The 22,400-nt window shown below is 38.7% G+C and overlaps 4 protein-coding genes across 6 annotated transcripts; 2 read left to right on the plus strand and 2 right to left on the minus strand.

Annotated features, from left to right (window-relative positions):
• Positions 1-6,037: 6,037 nt before the first annotated feature.
• LOC131009107 (putative late blight resistance protein homolog R1B-14) lies at positions 6,038-9,026 on the minus strand. The gene is made up of 2 exons (XM_057936322.1): positions 6,449-9,026; positions 6,038-6,317 (listed from the first exon to the last, which is right to left on the minus strand). The coding sequence occupies exons 1-2, from the start codon at positions 8,882-8,884 to the stop codon at positions 6,246-6,248; spliced, it is 2,508 nt and encodes an 835-aa protein (XP_057792305.1). The 5' UTR covers positions 8,885-9,026; the 3' UTR covers positions 6,038-6,245.
• A 178-nt stretch (positions 9,027-9,204) lies between these two features.
• LOC131009109 (cytochrome P450 CYP72A219-like) lies at positions 9,205-10,337 on the plus strand. Its single transcript, XM_057936324.1, has 2 exons — positions 9,205-9,519; positions 9,603-10,337. Exons 1-2 carry the CDS (start codon positions 9,364-9,366, stop codon positions 10,014-10,016), a joined length of 570 nt encoding a protein of 189 aa, XP_057792307.1. The 5' UTR covers positions 9,205-9,363; the 3' UTR covers positions 10,017-10,337.
• Positions 10,338-10,521: 184 nt separating this feature from the next.
• LOC131009106 (putative late blight resistance protein homolog R1B-14) lies at positions 10,522-21,215 on the minus strand. Of its 3 annotated transcripts, none has more exons than XM_057936320.1 (3): positions 18,592-21,214; positions 11,137-11,353; positions 10,522-11,024 (listed from the first exon to the last, which is right to left on the minus strand). In XM_057936320.1, exons 1-2 carry the CDS (start codon positions 21,055-21,057, stop codon positions 11,165-11,167), a joined length of 2,655 nt encoding a protein of 884 aa, XP_057792303.1. In that variant the 5' UTR covers positions 21,058-21,214; the 3' UTR covers positions 10,522-11,024; positions 11,137-11,164. The 3 variants fall into 3 exon arrangements, 2 of the variants coding, with proteins under 2 accessions (XP_057792303.1, XP_057792304.1); XR_009096402.1 differs by lacking the exons at positions 10,522-11,024; positions 11,137-11,353 and adding exons at positions 17,566-17,831; positions 18,215-18,381 and having other exon boundaries at positions 18,592-21,215; XM_057936321.1 differs by lacking the exons at positions 10,522-11,024; positions 18,592-21,214 and adding an exon at positions 11,540-14,098 and having other exon boundaries at positions 11,045-11,353.
• On the plus strand, positions 14,854-16,943 carry LOC131009108 (cytochrome P450 72A225-like). The gene is made up of 3 exons (XM_057936323.1): positions 14,854-15,356; positions 15,441-15,655; positions 15,738-16,943. The coding sequence occupies exons 1-3, from the start codon at positions 15,080-15,082 to the stop codon at positions 16,794-16,796; spliced, it is 1,551 nt and encodes a 516-aa protein (XP_057792306.1). The 5' UTR covers positions 14,854-15,079; the 3' UTR covers positions 16,797-16,943.
• Positions 21,216-22,400: the final 1,185 nt, after the last annotated feature.

Genomic DNA, 22,400 nt, shown 5'->3' on the forward strand with positions numbered 1-22,400 from the left:
ATTTTAACTCCTAATATATACTACTAATAACTAAGGAAATAAATAAAACTAACCTAATCTAATTAGGCCACTACATAAGTGGCGTATAAGCCCAAAAACAAACTAAAGAAACAATAGAAAAGTGGCGCATGGGCTTTTGATCAAAAAGAGGAAATAATTCAGCCCAAATCAAACATGGCAGCCCAACATTTCTTTCTTCTCGGCACTTTCATCATAATTGCTTGGATTCAGACCACATCTAGGCAGAATGTGCAACCGTGTACAACCGTGTACTCAATAACACTAACTGTGTACAGTCGAAATTTAAAATAAATAAAATTATTTCACATACCTTATGTAATATAAGTCTTTAGATGAATTTTTTTTGAAATTATGAGCAACCGTGTACGAGCCGTGTATGTGTATTGAGAGGATTTTCTTATTCTTTCTTGTTCAAATGTCTGATGAATGAACATTTGGTTGGTATCCTTCATTAACTACCCACCAGCAACCGTGTAAGGAGCATTTAATTTCGTGAATTTAAGGTTGTTTCCTTAACAAGTCGTGTATGACTTTGAGTTGGTATAAATGCACCCAACAACCATAACATATGGTTTTAATACCCACATAAAATCACCCCATAAACCCATATAATAACCCACATAAAATTTTAAAAATCACGCCTCATTTTAATGCCTAAGTTGGATAATAGAATCAAATTTAACCACATAAAATAATACCTCATTTTAACGTGAATAGAGAGATAATCAGATTTGTGTTTTATTTGCTTATTTTTAAATAAAAAATAAGTAATATGTCAATATCATCACTTTATTGACTTGTACTTAAGTACTTTAGGTCAAAAGGTGCTATAAAACTTATTTTTTTATGACCCTTGATACTTAACTTATTTATTTTATCACAAATGCCACTACTATGTATTGTCACTACTTATAATGTGTATTTCAAATAAATAGTTTTCCACATTTCTTATAGTTGCAATAGTTTTTCACATTAAATTTATACTCCCTCCGTCCACGAAAGAACTTCCTATTTTTCTATTTCGGGACGTCCACGAAAGAACTTCCTACTTTTTTCTATTTTGGGACAATACCCCACCACTTAAAAAATACCCCACTCTCAATACCCCACCACTTAATAAATTATTAATACTTTTTCACAATTCCCAATACACTTTACAACCTTTTCTCCACACTCAATACACTATACAACATTTTATTAAAACCCGTGCCACTCCCTCCTAGGAAGTTCTTTCGTGGACGGAGGGAATATTAAACTTCATAATTCAAAGTCTAAAAAAATTGTAATTAGATTTCAATTTTTGCAAATCTAAATAAAATTATAGATGTTTTTAAAATAAATAAATTCTTCAATTGAATTTGGTCATATAAAATAAATAAAATAATACTTAAATGTATTTTATTCAATTTAATTTCGTCATATTAAAAAAATGATACTAAGAAATATATATAGGGGCGCGCTCCAGTGAGACCCCCTATTTTTCGTGAAACACTAGGACAATGAATAAGACATATAATACTAATGAACAAAACTTATACCTAACGAACAAGATGTATATACTGGTGAAAAGCAAAATTTAAAAAATTGTTAATGAATAAGACATATATACTGATGAACAAGGCAGTATATACTGATGAACAATGCAGTATATACTAATGAATAATAAAATTTAAAATATTTTGCTCCCTCCAGGATTCGAACCCTGCACAAAACATTCTCCCTCCAGATACAATATCAGCCATAGGATTGATAAAATAAACGCACCAGATCGTACCATAGATCTCACTAATATTAGGGGGGTCTCATTGGAGCGGCCCCCCTATATATATATATATATATATATATATATATATATATATATATATATATATATATATATGAAATAAATAAATTCTTCAATTTAATTTGATCATGTAAAATAATTTGAAATAAATCTTCATTTCCACATTAATCCCATAATGATTTATCTAAATAAAAAGGTTTAATCTACATTCATATACTAGCTTATCATCGTTCTCACGTTGATATTTTATCATTCCTGCATTGATCTTTATTGAACTTCCCCATGAAAAAAACATAAATAAAATGATACTTTTGAGATGCATTTAAAATAAATTAATAGATTCTTCAATTTAATTTGATCAAAAAAAATAATTTCAAATAAATTATCATTCCCGACTTGTTTTAACACATTTTCATAAATATTGAATCTATATTAAATCTCATAATTCAAAATTTAAATATAATGATCTTTAAACTTTGCCATTTAAAAATCTAAATAAAAAATTACTTAACTTTGAAAAAATAATATATTTAAATGTATTTGAAATCTATCTATTATATAAAGAGCTACATATTGAAGTGTCAACCACTATTCTTTATCCTATGTGGCACTCTCACAATTTAGTATCTGCATTACCCTCAATTCTACACTATATGACATTTTTATATTTGTTTTCATCTATCCCATATTGAATTTCTGCAAAACTTCATCAATTCATAACCTAAATAAAAGGCTCAATCTCCATAAATACATTAGTTCATCTATATTTCTCACATTGATTTTCTATTAAATTTAATCATGAAAAAAATATAGATAAAGAAATACTTGTAATATGTATTTCAAATAAATAGTTTTTCATATTTTTTTATAGTTGCAATAGTTATTCACAGTAAATTTATATTAAACTTCATAATTCAAAGTCTAAAAAAATTGTAATTAGATTTCAATATTTGCAAACCTAAATAAAATTATAGATGTTTTTTAAATAAATAGTTGTAATTGAATTTTGGTTGTAGGTTCAACGGTGTATTGTCTTGGATGTTGTGGCAGTTACTTTAGTAACTGCTTTTGATCTTTCCTTTGGGGGTCTTCTCTCCTGCTTTGTGTTTTGGTGTGCTTGTTTCTTTGTTTTTGTTGTGTTTTCTGTGTCTGCTTCTCTGTGCTTTTTGGTTATAGGTAGGGATGGCAGTGGATCCTGGACCCGGTCCAGATCTGTGGATCCAGATCCGATTTGACGGATCTGGATCTCAATTTTTTGGATCCGCGGATCTGGATCCAGATCTGGATCTCATTTTCTAAAATGGATCTGGATCTGGATCTTGACATTTGAGATCCGGATCCGACCTGTGGATCCGATTTAATTAAAAATATATTATTTATTTTTTATATTTATTTTATTAATAATATTAGATATGATAAAAATTTAAAAAAAAAATTAGAATTAACTTTGAAAACCTAATTTCTAATTCATCTCTTCTCTCCCATCTCGGTCTTCTCACTCCCGCGCCGCGCCGCCTGACCTCCATCTCTGGACTCACTCCCATCTCCTTCTCGGCCTCAGTCACGCCGCCTCACCTCCATCGCCGGTCGCCTTCTCCGATTCGCTCGCCCGCCCGCTGCTGGAGAAGTCGGGAACAGCAGCAGCAGTGCAGCACACTCCAGTTCGTGCAACTCCAGCTGCCGCCGTTCCAGTTCGGCTCGCCGCACTCCACCGCTGCCGCCGCCTCTGTCACTCCAGTTCGGCCGCCGCCTCTCTGTCACTCCAGTTCGGCTCGCCGCACTCCACCGCCGCCGCCGCCTCTGTCACTCCAGTTTGGCCGCCGGATCCATGGATCTGGACCCGTGGATCCGTGGATCTGATGGATCTGGATCTGGATCCAAAATTTTCAGATCCGCGGATCTGGATCCGAATCTGGATCTGGTATATGAAAACAGATCTGGATCTGGTATTGGCCAGATCCGGTCCAGATCCGGCCCGTTGCCATCCCTAGTTATAGGTGGCTGTTGCTCTTGGCCTTTTCGTTTGGACGTGTGGGGATGCTTCTTGGTTGGGGTGTTGCTGTCCTGTCCACTTTTGGTGTGCTAGCTCTGCCCGAGTTTTCCTTTCTGGCGTTTGGATTGTTCTCCATTTTTGAATTTCTTCTTCATTGTTTCTGGTTTGGGTGAGCCGAGCCCCCTAGGGGTGATGGTTAGGCCGGAGCTCCTGAGGTGGGCCTTCCGCTCTCTACCAGTTCTTTTTTGTTTTTAGACGAGCACTCTTTTTCCTCTTTCTTGAAGAGGTTTTAATGAGGCATGACCCTCAGTCGCGCATGTGCACTCATGGGTCTAGGTTTTTCTTTAATTTTTCTTAATAAAATTTCTATTTCAGCAGAATCAATATTATCATCACAAAATCTTGCGTACACATGGGTGTACCTTACAACCGGGTTGACCCGTATCCAAAATAGTACTCCCTTTGTCCACTAATTCAAGGCCTAAGAGGCAAAACACGAGTTTTAAGAAAAAATGTATTTTTATTAGTTGAGTGGAAAAAGGGACCAATAAAATGTACTCCCTCCGTCCACAATTTAATGTCCTACTAGCCTTTAAAAATTTGTCCATAATTTAATGCCCTATTCTGTTTTTTGTACTCCTTTATTCTTCTTCTTTTCTTATATTTACTACCATTTGCCACTAATGGACCCACCTTAAGACACTTTTATCATTTTTATATTCTATATTTACTACACTTTATCACTAGTGGACCCACTCACAACACATTTATCATTTTAGTCAACTACCCTTATATTTCATCCACATCACCTTTTTCAGCTTTATTAGTCTCCGTGCCCACACCAAAGTAGGGCATTAAATCGTGGACAGAGGGAGTATTATTTATTGGTTGAATGGAGAAAGACCCACAAAATGTATTGTTTATTAGTTGAATGGAGAAAAAATGTACTCCCTCCGTCCCAGGCCAATAGGCCCAGTTCATTTCAGCACGGAGATTAAGAAACTCATTTTTAGTAGGTAAATGGTGTGGTCCACCAATAATTAAGATTTTAAATGTTCCCTTAATCATATTTGCTTCATTATCTCATTTTTCATTTAATTTAACTAAATTAAATTTGCATTGCAATTTATTGCAAGAATTAATCAGGGGAAATTCTGGAAATTAATTAGAGGAACACTACGAATTCAATAGCAGCACCCAAATCAGGGGAAATTCTGGAAATTAATTAGAGGAATCAAACACTACGAATTCAATAGCAGCACCCAAATCAGGGGAAATTCTGGAAATTAAATCAAACACTACGAATTCAATAGCAGCAACCAACAAAATTCTGAGAAAGAACTTAGAAAATCGTCCTTCTACCCATTTGACAATCAACAAAATCAACAAATCAACAAATCGACCTTCTATCCATTTCTCAGAGTTTGAAAATTAATAAATCAACAAAATCGTGCTTCAGCCACCATATCTGCAACCCCACCCAAAATCAGCAACCCAGATCGTCTCCACCCAAAATCAAACTCAGAGAAAGAAAAATCCAGATCTGGTGTACAAGGCGGATGGAGGTGGTGGAGACCGACGACGCGGTGGAGACGGTAGAACGCGGTGAAGACAGAGAACGAGGTGGAGGCGGCTAGGGTTTACGTCGCTAGAGACGACGGTAGAGGTTCTGGGATCTGGAGGGGGAGAAGACCACCATAACCGGGAGAGGGGAGAAAGAGAGCGACGACGGCGGCGGAAATGGCGGTGGCGCTCGTCGTTGAGAGAGAGAATGGAAAAGGCGGAAGATGGGAGAAGGAGAGGGGAGAAGAACAGCGGCAGGAGTGAATTCCAAAATGAGAGTTTTTAGAGTTTTAATTAGGGTGTATATTCCCTTAATCAAGTAGTTATAATTTTAATTAGAGCCCTAATTATTTCCAATTTTAGACTGGGCCTATTGGAGTGGGACGTCCCAAAAAGGAAAGCGAGCCTATTGGGCTGGGACGGAGGGAGTATTGTTTATTGGGATCCACCAATTAAAGTATGAATAAAAACATACTAAAAATAGATAGGCCTTGAGTTGGTGGACAGACAAAAAATGAAAATAGACCTTGAATAGTGGACGGATGAAGTATTATTTATATGGGTTGGATCAGATTGAATCAAATTTGGGTCAGAATCCAGGTTGAGTACGACCCCGAGTGTACAGGAGATTTTGTGTTTCAATTAATACCAACTGGACAATTCATTAGCTTGAGATATAGAATAATAAGAGCAACTATAATTATTTACTCTACTGTGAGATGTGGAGTAATTCTCTTCAACAATCAACTCTACATTTCAATTTAGAATAAAATATTCTACTTTTATACTTTGCATCGTTACTAATAGAAATAATATGCGTTGGACGTCTACTTAAGAATTCATGCAGTCAGTTTGGTCTCAAGACTTACACCGGTTTTCATAATGTCAGACGATCGTACATACACCGACCGAAATGGTCGCAGCTGTCATTACTGCTTCCCTTGCCATCTTCCAATTCTGAAACATAATCACGAAACTCAACCACAAAATCGGCAGAAATTGCAGAAACGAAAAACATACAGATACTTTCCTTATATTTAGGATTTTTATATATGTACTTTTTTGTTTCATTCACATTAATTACTTACCGGACGATGCATGCAATGAACTTGAAGGACGTAGTTTTCGTAGTCACGTTGTTCGTCTTGGATCCTTTTGACACACTCCACAAGAGATTTGTTAGCATAATCAACATTAATCAATTCAAGTGTTGGAATATCTCCAATGTCATTTGGGATGTTGCTCAATCGAGAACAATCAAAAAGCACTAGGCGCTTGAGTCTTGGGAAATGGCTTCCTTCGGTGACCCATTTCTTCAAATTACATTTATCAATCTCCAAAAACTCCAGACTTGGAAACTGGTCTTCCTTAGTTTCCCATGTACGCCCTTTGCAGGCACCATTTCTCAATTTCAGCACTTGAAGGTTAGGCAGAGAGCCAATAGTTTCCATGTATTTCCATGGAAATCGCCAACCGTTCAAGGTTAACTTTCTCAGTGACTCTGGAAATACAGGCCAAACATTACGCGGGATAACATAACCATCCTCCATGACTAGTTTCAGCTTTTCAAGATGATGCAGAAAGACAAGATTGTGGAGCTGGTAGTTTTCTCTGAATTTGCCTCCAAAATAAGTGATTCCCAGCTTTCTCACATTGGGAATCATTTCTGTAATCTCTTTGGTACATATGAACCTTCTTCCTACCGAAAGCTCCAGAAGTCTATTCAGAGGAGAAGCCACTCCTTCTGGATCAGGCAGAGGGCTATAAAAGGATACAATATGAGTCAATAATGGCATCCTCCAAATCTCCAATGGTAAATATATCACATCATCTGAGTATCGCCTAAATCTGTTCCTCGGACAGATGATCAATGTGCGGAGATTCTGAAGTCTGAATATGGCTGCCGGAATCTCATTTGGACACGCGAAAGCAAGGTACCTCAAGTGAAACAGGTCAAATACTTGAGCTGGCAAAGGGTACTGATTAACATCCACCACATCCAACACCCTCAACAATTTGAACACTCCTAGGGCGCCTAACCAACTTGCACTAATAAGTCGAGAGCATACAATAGAGCGGAGGGTTGAGCCATATGTTCTTGCAAGGAGAATTAGATCAGGTTGAGCCATACTCACGCGGTGCTGAATATTTTCTTCCTCACCTCTTCTTCTGCAAATCTCACGTACCATATCATGGAGACCACTGCTTTTGATTTTGCCATCAGGCTTCCTCTTTTTCACCAAAACTAGACTTCTCTTGACCAAATCCTCCAAACACTCAATGGCCTCCTCTTCCACTTCCACAAATCCTTCAGCAATCCACAACTTGATTAGCTTTGAGGTACGAATCTCATAATCTTCGGGGAAGGCTCCCATGTAGAGGAAGCATGACCTCAAATGATGAGGCAAGTTTGTGTAACTCAAAGATATTATCTTCTCCAACTCCCCAGCTGAGCCTACCTTCTCCGCAACTTGTTTCCATGAGAATTCATTAGTCTCACTCAACATACCTGCAACTAGCACAATTGCAAGGGGCAAACCTCCGCACCTTCTGGCAATCTCCATTCCAATCTCCTCCAAATCAGGTGGACAATACACCTTCTTCTTGAGCAGATCCCAGCTTTGATCCTGATCCATGAAACGCATCTGATGAAGATGACTGCTAGAGTAAGAAGCCACATCAGCTAACCTTGTGGTTATCACAATTCGGCTACCATTACAGTCTTCAGGAAAAGCATTTCTAGCATCATCCCAAGCGTTTCGACTCCACATATCATCCAATACGATGAGGAACTTCCTTCCCTTCAAGATTTTGTGGACTTTTTCGTCCATGGACTCATTGCTTTGTCCATGTCTTTCAATGCCGCCTTCTTTAAAACAAGCTAAGAGGTCGGAAAAGATATTTTGGGGCTTGTAATCTTGTGATACTGTGACCCAACCACGAATCATGAAAGTTTCCGTGATCAACGGATGGTGATAAACCTTCTGAGCCAGTGTTGTCTTCCCGATTCCTGCCATCCCCACGATTGGGATGATCTGACAACTGGATGAACCTCCGGTGAGCGAATCGGCGATTTTTAGCAGATCCTCGTCGAGACCGACCGTAACGCCGCCGGCAAGCTGCATTGACGATGAAGCCCGCACAGTGGTACTATCACCAAGCGCCGCTGAGTCTTCCGTTGTGAAGTCCGCTGCCTCTCGAGAAATCGAATTGATTTCCTCCATCGCCTTTTCTAGGTCATGATGTAGATGATGAGGGTTGTTTGTAGTCGAATAATAATGATTCCATATTTGGTTGTACATGAAATGCTCGATCATATCTTCTGCCTGGTTGGCGGAGCCCCTGATTCTTGCTTCCAAGCTGCTGGCTTGCATTGGAAACTTGTGCAAAGCTTCTCGCAAGAAAATAACTTTTTCACGGAGCAGTGTGATCTGATGTTTTTCATCGTGGGAGATGAGGTATTGATGGTGATTGAGGATTCGGTGTGTTGTTTGGGCAAGTGAAGACAGAGCAGCGTAGGCCATGTTTGAGCGAATCAAAGGAAGGAGAGATGAGAAGCGATGGTGGTTTAGGGAGAGATGAGTGAGGGAGGGAGAGTGTGGATGTGAATTAGAGTTGGTTGTGTGGTGTGAAGTAGAATACGTGTAGCAAAAAAGTTGTGTTCGGATTTGGTTGTGTTCGTGTAATGTAAAGCATCAAAGTCAAACTAAAAGTCTGTTATTACTCTCGGAGCTAAAATTCTTCACTCCACCACGTTCAACGCAGAACTCAAAGCTCAGAGAGAGAGAGAGAGAGAGAGAGAGAGGGGGAGATTCATGGAAATATTATACAGCTTGATTAGTATAGTTAATTTCACTTTTGAATATTCCATTAGTAGTGAACATACTTATGTTTAGTATAGTTAATTGATCGAGCTTGATTAGGCTGAATATTTTGATATATAGGTGAAAACTGTTTCATATGGTATGGCTCAAAGGCTGCAGTAGTTATCTCGGATCACGAAATGATAAAAGAGATTCTGTCGAAGAATTATGTTTTTCAGAAGCCTTCTACTCCACTAGATAAGCTGCTAGCACAAGGCGTGGCAGCGTACGACGCAGATAAATGGGCAAAGCATAAAAGACTACTAAATCCTGTTTTTCATCTAGAGAAATTAAAGGTATAAACAGATCCCAACAGCTATTGTCCATATGCTTAGATGCAATGCAACTAATTAAAAGTTTGGCATAATATGTTGCACAGCTTATGCTTCCGTTGTTTTACTTGAGCTGTGTTGACATGTTGAGCAAATTGGAAAAGATGATACCAAGTGAGGTGGATGTGTGGCCTCATCTTCAAGGCCTCACGAGCGATGTGATCTCGCGCACTGCGTTTGGGAGCAACTACGAACAAGGTAGAAGGATATTCGAGCTCCAAAAATTGCAAGGCGCGCTCTTGTTTAAGGCGTTTCAAATGCTTTACATCCCGGGTTGGAAACTTTTGCCAACGAGAACAAACAAAAGGATGAAAGAAATAGCCATGGAAGTGGACTCATCAATTATAGGCATCATCAATAAAAGAATGCAAATGATTGAAGCAGGGGAAGTAACAGAGTCCAATGACTTGCTAGGAATATTGTTGGAGTCCAATTTCAAGGAGACCCCAAAAAAATGGTGAAGATTTTGGGATGAACTTGAGGGAGGTCATTCATGAGTGCAAACTATTCTACCTTGCCGGGAAGGAAACAACATCTGCCCTGCTCGCGTGGACCATGATTCTGCTGAGCAAGTATCCAGACCTCTATTCGTTCGATTCCTGCATTAAAAAAAAACAAAAAAAAAACACTTAATTGTGTTTTATTAAAGTACAAAATAATTCAAGAATGTGAATAATTAAAATACACACATTAAATATCCTCTTTGCCACGGTTGTTTGCTTATTTTTAGACATGCTGCAAGTGTACGAGTGCTATTGAGTAAATTAACAAGTAAGGTCGTACTCCATAGAAATTGAAAACTAAAGTGAATACTGTCCTAAACTATAATTTTTAATCTAGATAAATGGTGAATTGAGTTGGTTTTTATAATTGAAATAAACAAGAACAATAAAATCAACACAAGTTAGCGGGTGAGAGATAAACAGGAGATAATTATATCATAGAGCTTGAGTTTCAATATATATATATTCAAGAAATCAAATAAGTTCAGTTCGATTAATCTTTTGAAAACTCAATTCTTCCTAAGACAATCACGAATTAAGTCTATACTCACTCATATGACATATAAATCATATACTACATGCAAGACTATCGTCCTCGCATCACACTTGAATATATAACTCCCAACAATTCCTTGGTTCAAAGCCCTCACGCAAGTCTCAAGTCCTCCTGTAAAAATCAACTTTGGGGCTAAAATTCGACAAAACCTGTGAAAAATATAGCAGACACACACGGTCTCGGGGCATCAGAGAAACGCAGCCGCTCATCCAAAACAGATTGAAATCGTGAACCATGAGGCCCAGGAAAGCGGTTGCGCGTGCATTTTTTGATTTTGTGCAGTGACTTTGTTTCGGCGTGTCCTCTCTCATCTGATGTTCGATTTTCGATCCGTTTGCGCCTAAGAACTCGTATCGAGATGATCTTCAACTTTCATTCAGATCATTTTTTTAAATTAAACTTCAATATTCCTGAAAATTCAATCAAACAATAAAGAACTAATAAGTTTTCGACAATAAACCAACATACACTCAAATTAACCACCAAATACACAATTCCCTACAAAATAGATATCATATTGACCTTAGAAACATAGAAATATGTGTGTTTATCAACTGCCTTGGCCGCCTTGGCCGCCTCGGCCGGCCATTAGGATATTCTTGACCGCATTAAGTTTCTCGACAGTTTGGCTGTCCCACATGGTCGCCATGCCCACATTGATAGCCTTGATCGCATTGATCTTCTTCAACGTCTTGATCACCTTCTCGCCTGACATATTGGCTGCCATCGAGTTCGAACCCTGAAAACATATTCACGAAACTCAACCACAAAATCAATAGAAAATTACGGAAACGAAATAATAGATATATAGATATCATAGAAAATTTTTCTTGTTTCATCTGCATTAATTACTTAGTTGGGTCAGAATCCATGCCATGCCAACTATATTGTTATGTGTTTGGAAGTAACAATGAAATCGACTTACCCCAGAACGCGTGCAATGAACTTGAAGGGTGTAGTTTTCGTAGTCATCATGTTGTTCCTCTTGGATCTGTTTGACACATTCTACAAGAGATTCGTTAGCATAATCAACTTGAATCAATTCAAGTGTTGGTATATATCCAATATCATTTGGAATCTCGCTCAACTGAGAACAATTATATAGCAGTAGCTGCTTCAGTCTTGGGAAATGGCTCTCTTCAGTTTCCCACTTCTCCAAATTACATTCACCAATTTGCAGAAATTCCAGACTACGAAACTGGCCTTCCTTAGTTTCCCACGTACTGCCTTCGCAGGCACGATTCATCAATTTGAGCACTTGAAGATTAGGCAGAGAGCCAACAGTATCCATAAATTCCCAAGGAAATCGCCAACCGTGCAAGGTTAACTTTCTCAGCGATTTTGGAAAAATAGGGCGGGGAGCGTGATATGGAATTGGAGCCTCCTTAACTAGTTTCAGCTTTTCAAGATGATGCAGAAAGACAAGATTCTGGAGCTGGTAGTCATTGTCTTCCTTTCCAAAATAAGTGATTCCCAGCTTTCTCACATTGGGAATCATTTCTGTGATTTTTTTGGTACATATGAACCTTCTTCTTACCGAAAGCTCCAGCAGTGTATTCAAAGGAGAAGCCACTCCTTCTGGATCAGGCAAAAGACTATAATAGGAAACAAGATGAGTCAATAGTGGCATCGTCCAAATCTCTAATGGTAAATATACGACACTCCTTCCTATGTGCCTAAATCTGCTGCTCGGACAGATGATCAATGTCCGGAGATTCCGAAGCCTGGATATGGCTGCCGGAATCTCATCTGGACAACTGAAAGCAAGGAACCTCAAGTGAAACAGGTCAAATACTTGAGCAGGCAACGGGTAGTACCCTTTTTGCCAAAACAGCAGATCCAACACCCTCAACAATTTGAACACTCGAAGGGCGTCAAACGAACTCGCACTAATTTGTCGAGAGCATATAACAGAGCGGAGAGTTGAGCCATATGTTCTTGCAAGGAGAATTAGGTCAGGATGAGCAATACTCACGCGATGCTGAATATTTTCTTCCTCGCCTCTTCTTCTGCAAATCTCACGTACCATATCATGGACACCGCAGCTTCTGATTTTGCCATCAGACTTCCTCTCAGTCACCAAAACAAGACTTCTCTTGACCAGATCCTCCAAATACTCAATGGCCTCCTCTTCCGATTCCACAAATCCTTGAGCAATCCACAACTTGATGAGCTTTGAGGCGCGAATCTTGTAGTCTTCCGGGAATGCTCCGATATAGAGGAAGCATGACCTCAAGTGATGAGGCAAGTTGGTGTAACTCAAAGATATTATCTTCTCCAACTCCCCAGCTGAGCCTACCTTCTCTGCAACTTGTTTCCATGAGAATTCATTAGTCTCACTCAACATACCTGCAACTAGCACAATTGCAAGGGGCAAACCTCCACACCTTCTGGCAATCTCCATTCCAATCTCCTCCAAATCAGGTGGACAATACACCTTATGCTTGAGCAGATCCCAGCTTTGATCCTGATCCATGAAACGCATCTGATGAAGATGACTGCTAGAGTAAGAAGCCACGTCAGCTAACCTTGTGGTTATCACAATTCCGCTCCCATTACAGTCTTCAGGAAAAGCATTTCTAACATCATCCCAAGCGTTTGGACTCCACATATCATCCAATACGATGAGGTACTTCCTTCCCTTCAAGATTTTGTGGACTTTTTCCTCCATGGACTCATTGCTTTGTCCATCTCTTTCAATGCCGCCTTCTTTAAAACAAGCTAAGAGGTCGGAAAATATATTTTGGGGGTTGTAATCTTGTGATACTGTGACCCAAGCACGAATCATGAAAGTCTCCGTGATCAACGGATGGTGATAAACCTTCTGCGCCAGTGTTGTCTTCCCGATTCCTCCCATCCCCACGATTGGGATGATTTGGCGTCTCGATGATCCTCCGGTGAGCGAATCGGCGATTTTTAGCAGATCCTCGTCGAGACCGACCGTGACGCCGCCGGCGAGCTGCTTTGACGATGAAGTCCGCACAGTGGGACTATCATCAGCAAGCGCCGCCGAGTCTTCCGTTGTGAAGTCCGCTGCCTCTCGAGAAATTGAGTTGATTTCCTCCACCGCCTTTTCTAGGTCATGATGAAGATGATGAGGATTGTTTGTAATCGAACTATATTGATCCCAAATTTGGTCGTACATGAAATGCTCGATCATATCTTCTGCCTCGTTGGCGGCGACCCTGATTCTTGTTTCCAATCTGCTGGCTTGCTTTGGAAACTTGTGGAAAGCTTCTCGCAAGAAAACAACTTTTTCATGGAGCAGTGTGATTTGTTGTTTTTCGTTGTGGGTGATGAGGTGTTGATCGTGATTGAGGATTCGGTGTATTGTTTGGGCTAGTGAAGAGAGAGCAGCATAGTCCATCTTTGAGCAAATCAAAGGAAGGAGAGATGAGAAGTGACGGTGGTTTAGTTTAGGGGAGAGGAGTGAGGGAGAGAGAAACGTTGACAATATTCAAGCTGTTTGGACGTGAATTTGTGTGAAGTAGAATAATTAAAGGTTTGTATTTTAGTAAGCAACTTGGCAAAAACTTGTGTTCCTATTTGGCTCCTATTCGATCGTGTTTATATTTACTTATTACTAGGATGACAAATTATTTATTCTTTTTGATGAAAAAAAGTTGGAATGCATTATACATATATTTTTCCTTATTTTCTATTTTTATCACACATTTTCTTTTTTTGTTGGAAAATTTTCACATGCAGCCTATTTTCTCACATTTTCACTCCAATTCATGTTAATATTGTCACAAGTTATATTTGTGACAATATTTTTTATATTGTATATTTTTTTTGATTCTTCAATAAAATTTTCATATCACCAAAGAGAACATGAGATACAGAGAGTGTAAATCACTAAAATGTGAAAAAAAAAAAAAAAAGTCAAATTTTTCTTTTCTCTTCTTTTTTTATGACAAACTTACAAACAAAGAGAACACATTCTAACTATTTAATTTGGGAGATTTGGACTATAACGTAAAATAATAAATTCAAAATTATTTTTTTTATTATTATTTAAATATGAGACTATAATGAGCAAAATGAATAGAATTTACATGAAATGTTTACAATACAGAAGATTCACTCAAGAAGATGAAAACAAGAAAATGTTATCTCTCTGATTTCTTTTTCCTCTCCAGTTACACCAGCAAATCTTAAATCACACTAATAATGCAAAAGTAAAACTCTCAGCAGCCTACTACTGTATACTAATAGAGCTATAAGGAGAGATAAGAAATGAGTGGTGGTTTAGGGAAGAGAGGAGTGAGGGAGGGAGAAACGTTGACGAAGAAGACCCCAATATGTGGACGTGAATTATCTTTAATTTGGAGTGTTCGTATTTGATTGTGTTGGTGTAATGTAAAGCAACAAAGTCAAACTAAAAGTCTACTACTCTCGGAGATAAAATTTTTCACTCCACCACGTTCAACACAGAACGAAAAACTGAGAGGGAGAGAGAGAGATGTTCATGGAAATATTATACAGTATATTGGCAATCTTTTGCGCTGCTTTTCTCTCACATAATGCTTGGAAATTCTTGATGAGGGTTTGGTTTGAGCCAAGAAAGCTGGAAAAACGGCTGAGGCAAGAGGGTTTCAGTGGAAACAGCTACAGATTTATGATCGGCGACTCCAAACAAATAGCCGCCGCCAAACAAGCCAACTCCAAACCCATCGCTTTTTCCAATGATATAGCACCTCGTGTCATCCCCTTTATTCACCACTCCCTTCTAAAATACGGTATCTCGTTTTTCTATTTCATTTTATATGCATATAATTAATCGATCGAGCTTGATTAGGATGCATATATGTTTTGATACATAGGTGAGAACTGTTTCATATGGTATGGCTCAAAGCCTACTATAGTTATCTTGGATCAAGAAATGATAAAAGAGATTCTGTCCAAGAATTATGTTTTTCAGAAGACTTCTACTCCACTAGATAAGCTGCTAGCACAAGGCGTGGCAACGTACGAAGCAGATAAATGGGCAAAGCATAGAAGACTACTAAATCCTGCTTTTCATCTAGAGAAATTGAAGGTAAAAACAGAGCCCCACAGCTTCTGCTCATCTGCTTAGATGCAATGCAACTAATTGTAAGCTTGGCATAATATTGTTTCAGCTTATGCTTCCGTCGTTTTACTTGAGCTGTGGTGAAATGTTGAGCAAATTGGAAAATATGATACCAAGTGAGGGAGCATGTGAGGTGGATGTGTGGCCTCATCTTCAAGCCCTCACGAGCGATGTGATCTCGCGCACTGCGTTTGGGAGCAACTACGAAGAAGGTGGAAAGATATTCGAGCTCCTGAAAGAGCAAGGCGCGCTCTTGTTCAAGGCGTTTCAAATGCTTTACATCCCGGGTTGGAGATTTTTGCCAACCAGAACAAACAAAAGGATGAAGGAAATAGCCATGGAAGTGGACTCATTAGTTCTAGGCATCATCAATAAAAGAATGCAAATGATTGAAGCAGGGGAAGTAACAGAGTCCAGTGACTTGCTTGGAATATTGTTGGAGTCCAATTTCAAGGAGATCCAGAAGAATGGTGAAAATCTTGGGATGAGCTTGCGCGAGGTGATTGATGAGTGCAAACTCTTCTACCTTGCCGGGCAGGAAACAACGTCTGCCCTGCTCGTGTGGACAATGATTCTGCTGAGCAAGCATCCGGACTGGCAGGCTCGTGCCAGAGACGAGGTCCTGCAAGTTCTTGGCAGCCATGAGCCAGATTTCCAAGAGCTGAGCCGCCTCCAGATTGTGACAATGATTTTTCACGAGGTTATGAGATTGTATCCGGGAGCAGCTATTCTGAGACGAACCATTCATAAGGAGACGACGCTAGGGAATGTGAGCCTCCCTGCTGGAGTGAACCTCTTCCTACCTACACTGCTACTGCAACATGACTGCAAGATATGGGGAGAAGATGCAAAGGAATTCAATCCGGAGAGGTTTAGAGAAGGCGTTTCCAAGGCAACGAGAGGGCAGCTCATGTACTACCCGTTTGGTAGAGGCCCTCGGATATGCATTGGACAGAACTTTGCCATGCTACAAGCAAAAATGGCACTGGCCCTCATCCTGAAGCATTATTCTTTCGAGCTTTCTCCTTCGTATGCCCACGCGCCTTATCTGGTATTGTCGGTCCAACCTCAATACGGCGCTCCATTGATCATGCACAGACTCCATTAGGCCTTGCTGCAAACTGTGTTTTAATTTGTTGTTGTTATGAGCATATATATCTCTCTCTGTGTTTCCAATGTTTGTGATATGAGGCATCATAGCATGCTTAAAACATACATTTCTTTGTATAAATCAAGGGAATGTGTATTTGCCTAACTTGACTTGCTCACTCGTTTGTCGGAGTAGAGTAACTACCGGTGGATAAAACCTCAACACCTCGATTCCTCGAATAGTATCATGGAGACCTACCATATGTGTTGTACCAAGTTAGTGTTCAGGCCCAAAATTAGATTCTTGGTTTATGTATGATAGTTACCAGTTTGAATTGATTTAAGCCCTCATAATTTGGCTTGTCTTTGCCAAAGACATTTAGGATCTCTTCTCTATCTCTCTTCTGCCACATGATAGATACATCCATATATTTAATTTAAATTGAAAGAATTAAATCCATGGTGAGATGTATTGTGACAGCTAATGTGAATACGAAAGATGATACAGTATCACAGAATATATCATGCAACAAGAAGAATATTACACAAAGAATGATAATCCAGTTCGATTAAACAACCTACGTTTGGGGCCCTCCTCCATAGAAAATGATCCACTATATGTAAGACTCCCTCTTACTACGCCTCTATATATTCTCAAAACGTCACTGATAGTGGACAACTGAAAGTTAGACAACGACCAACTTCCGAGGCCTACCTAATCCTTTGACAAACAAGAACTAAATAAAGAAGAGTTTATAACTCGTAGGCGCATCTAATTCCTTGAAAAATAAGAACCATATAAAGAAGAGTTTATAACTCTTTTAGAATGTATGTTCAAGTGTATACCTCACAAACACTCTTCTACTAGTACAAAGAAAAGTACTGTATCAGTTCTCACAAGCACTCTTCTACTAGTACGAAAAAAATATTGTATCAGCAGACTGTAACAGGGGGACACCTAATAAGAATATAGCAATTCTCGACTACATCATGAGAGCAATTAAGCATGAACTTTGTGGCCTTCTTATATAGACATCACGCCTCCAATCTTCTCCTGTAGCCCAAGTTAATCATTAGGACTCTTCTTGGATGATCTTGATCTATCAATATCATAATTATTCTTCAAGAAATAAGACCCATACGCATTAATGTATTATAATTTCGTGGGTTATCATGAAGATTAGAAGTATATCCAGATAGTATACTTCAAGTAGGAGATTTATGCTTATCCATAAATATATCACTATGTACCAGATACTGCTGTTAGAGTCTACAAAATGATAAAACAGTTGTTCCCCTCTTTGAGGGGATTTTTGCCCACAAAAGTGAACAGGAGAGTGAACGAGATCACGAAGGAAGTGAGATCGTCCATGCTCGATATAATCAACACAAGAAGCAAAGCAATGGAAGCAGGGGAAGCTAGCAAGGAAGACTTACTGGGAATAATACTCGAATCAACTCAAATCGAAAAACAATCTTCGGCAAACTCGGTAAATCTTACACCGGTTTTCATAACGTCAGACGATTGTACATAGAGATACAGTACTTGCAATATTAGCGACGGAAATTGCTGTTTCCAGTATCATCACAGCATCCTTAAGATTCTGAAACATAATCACGATACTCAACCACAAAATCGGCAGAAATTGCAGAGACGAAAAACATATAGATATTATAGAAAAAATCAAAGTATCAACGTCGACAATGAACCAAAGAGAAAAGAGATAGAGCCGACTTCTGTTCTGAATTGTTTCATTCACATTCACATTCACATTCGTGTTATGTGTTTTGAAATAACAATGAAGTGGACTTACCAGACGATGCGTGCAATGAACTTCAAGGGCATAGTTTCCGTTGTCACGTTGTTCCTCTTGGATCCGTTTCACACACTGTACAAGAGATTTGTTAACATCATCAACTTGAATCAATTCAAGTGTTGGTATATCTCCAATGTCATTTGGGATCTTGCTCAACCGAGAACAATAATAAAGCACTAGCTGCTTCAGTCTTGGGAAATGGCTCTCTTCAGTAACCCACTTCTTCAAGTTGGATTTATGAATCTCCAAAAACTCCAGACTAGGAAACTGGTCTTCCTTAGTTTCCCATGTACGGCCTCTGCACGCACCGTTTCTCAATTTCAGCACTTGAAGGTTAGGGAGATAGCCAATAGTTTCCATATATTTCCATGGAAATCGCCAACCATTCAAGGTTAACTTTCTCAGCGACTCTGGAAAAACAGGCCAAATCTTACGCGGGATAACACAACCTTTCTTCATAACTAGTTTCAGCTTTTCAAGATGATGCAGAAAGACAAGATTCTGGAGCTGGTAGTTTTCTCTCAATTTGCTTCCAAAATAAGTGATTCCTAGCTTTCTCACATTGGGAATAATTTCTGTAATCTCTTTGGTACATACGAACCTTCTTCCTACCGAAAGCTCCAGCAGTCTATTCAGAGGAGAAGCCACTCCTTCTGGATCAAGCAGAGGGCTATAAAATGAAACAAGATGAGTCAATAATGGCATCGTCCAGATCTCTAATGGTAAATATACCACATCCTCTGAGTAACGCCCAAATCTGTTCCTCGGACAGATGATCAATGTTCTGAGATTCCGAAGCCTGGATATGGCTGCCGGAATCTCATTTGGACACGCGAAAGCAAGGTACCTCAAGTGAAACAGGTCAAATACTTGAGCAGGCAACGGGTGCTCATTATAATCATCCACCACATCCAACACCCGTAACAATCTGAACACTCGTAGAGCATTGTCTAACGAACTTGCAGTAATTAGTCGAAAGCATATAACAGAACGGAGAGTTGAGCCATATGTTCTAGCAAGGAGAATTAGATCAGGATGAGCAATACTCAAGCGGTGCTGAATGTTTTCTTTCTTAGCTCTTCTTCTGCAAATCTCACGTACCATATCATGGAGACCACAGCTTTTGATTTTGCCATCAGACTTCCTCTTTTTCACCAAAACTAGACTTCTCTTGACAAGATCTTCCAAATACTCAATGGCCCCATCTTCCAAGCTTCTACCGGCTCTTGGTTCCACAAATCCTTCAGCAATCCACAATTTGATGAGCTTTGAGACACGAATCTCGTAATCTTCAGGGAAGGCTGCCATGTAGAGGAAGCATGACCTCAAATGATGAGGCAAGTTGGTGTAACTCAAAGATATTATCTTCTCCAACTCCAAAGATGAGCCTAGCTTCTCTACAAGTTGGTACCATGAGAATTCAATAGTCTCTGTACTCAACATACCTGCAACTAGCACAATTGCAAGGGGCAATCCTCCGCACTTTCTGGCAATCTCCATTCCAATCGCCTCTCGATCAGGTGGACAATACACCTTTTGCTTGAGCAGATTCCAGCTTTGATCCTCATCCATGAAATGCATCTGATGAAGATGACTGCTGCTAGAGTAAGAAGCCAAATCAACTAGCCTTGTGGTTATCACAATTCGGCTTCCATTACAATCTTCAGGAAAAGCATTTCTAGCAACATCCCAAGCGTTTCGACTCCACATATCATCCAATACGATGAGGTACTTCCTTCCCTTCAAGATTTTGTGGACTTTTTCGTCCATGGACTCATTGCTTTGTCCATGTCTTTCAATGCCCCCTTCTTTAAAACAAGCTAAGAGGTCGGAAAAGATATTTTGGGGCTTGTGATCTTGTGATACTGTGACCCAAGCACGAATCTTGAAAGTCTCCGTGATCAACGGATGGTTATAAACCTTCTGAGCCAGTGTTGTCTTCCCTATTCCTGCCATCCCCACGATTGGGATGATCTGGCAACTGGATGAACCTCCGGTGAGCGAATCGGCGATTTTTAGCAGATCCTCGTCGAGACCGACCGTAACGCCGCCGGCAAGCTGCATTGACGATGAAGCCCGAACAGTGGTACTATCACCAAGCGCCGCCGAGTCTTCCGCTGTGAAGTTCACTGCCTCTCGGGAAATTGAGTTGATCTTCTTCATCGCCTTTTCTAGGTCATGGTGAAGATGATGAGGATTGTTTGTAGTTGAACTATATTGATCCCGAATTTGGTCGTACATGAAATGCTCGATCATATCCTCTGCTTGGTTGGCGGAGCGTCTGATTCTTGCTTCCAAGCTGCTGGCTTGCATTGGAAACTTGTGCAAAGCTTCTCGCAAGAAAATAACTTTTTCACAGAGCAGTGTGATCTGTTGTTTTTCATCGTGGGAGATGAGGTATTGATCGTGATTGAGGATTCGGTGTGTTGTTTGGGCAAGTGAAGACAGAGCAGCGTAGGCCATGTTTGAGCGAATCAAAGGAAGGGGAGATGAGAAGCGATGGTGGTTTAGGGAGAGATGAGTGAGGGAGGGAGAAACGTTGACGGAGACCTCCAATGTATAAGGTGTGTGGATGTGAATTAGAGTTGGTTGTGTGGTGTGAAGTAGAACTATCACATTCGCCTGTGCGATGCATGACGAACATAGTTTTGCATCAAAATTAAACGAGGTAGTGTGTGTATCGGTTAAGCGATTAGGGGTTAATGTCTAAAACCGAAGGTCTTAGGTTCGAGTCTCCTGTGGCGCGGCCTTTAAATTTCTTTATTTAATCATGTTAATTTATGAAAAATAAATAAATTAAATGATGTATCAAGTAAATAAAAAATAAATATTAAATATAGTTAGAATGTAAGTAAATGTAAATTATTTTTTCTTAAAAAATAAAATAATCTACATCAATTACTCAGTAAAGATCCTTAATTTTATTTTGTAAAGATCCTTAATTTTATTTTGTAAAAAAAAAAAGTAAAGATCCTTAATTTTATTTTGTAATTTTGAAAAGTATCGTTTTTAATTTTCCATCTATTTGATTGAAAACTTTATTTTCTTCCCTAAAATTATAGAATAAACACATCATTCAAATTAAAAGAAACGAAGAAATAATAAAAAAGAGTTTTCACATCACAATATATATTTTTAAAACATGAGCTAATCATGCATGAAATTATTTTTTCTAAGTTAGCTCATTACGTATGTCATCTTATTAGAAAAGCTTCAATTGATAAGTAGAAAAATAAATTATATTATTAGAATTTATTAAAATACTAATAAAAGAGTTGAATAATTATTTAATACCAAATCAAAGATCTTGTATTTATCTTTAATTTAAGATATATGTAGAATATTTTTTATAAATAAAATTTGATTTTTTAAAAAAATCATCAAAATATGAAAAAGAGAATATGAGAGAGAGAGTATAGAAAATTGAAGAATGAGTATGATGAAAAAGAGGAGAGAGAGGAGAGGGAAAATATATGGGATTTGTTGAGTTTTATAAATACGCTTTAATTGATTCTTTAATTACAATTTTGCCACAAACTGTGTTTTCATATAATACTCCCTCCATCCCGCCCAAGATGCTATATATTCCTTTTTAGGCCGTCCCAACGAAGATGCTACATTTCTATATTTGGAAAAAATAAGGAATTTTAAATACTTAATTAACACTAATTAAGTATTTCTTTATTACATTCTCTCTCCTACTTTATCACTTTATTACCTTCTCTCTCTTACTTTATCACTTTATTTTTTTCTCTCTCCTATTTTATCACTTTATTATTACACACTTAAAACATTAATTTACAACA

The sequence above is a fragment of the Salvia miltiorrhiza genome, chromosome 2, assembly GCF_028751815.1.
Source record: "Salvia miltiorrhiza cultivar Shanhuang (shh) chromosome 2, IMPLAD_Smil_shh, whole genome shotgun sequence".
Taxonomy (NCBI): domain Eukaryota; kingdom Viridiplantae; phylum Streptophyta; class Magnoliopsida; order Lamiales; family Lamiaceae; genus Salvia; species Salvia miltiorrhiza.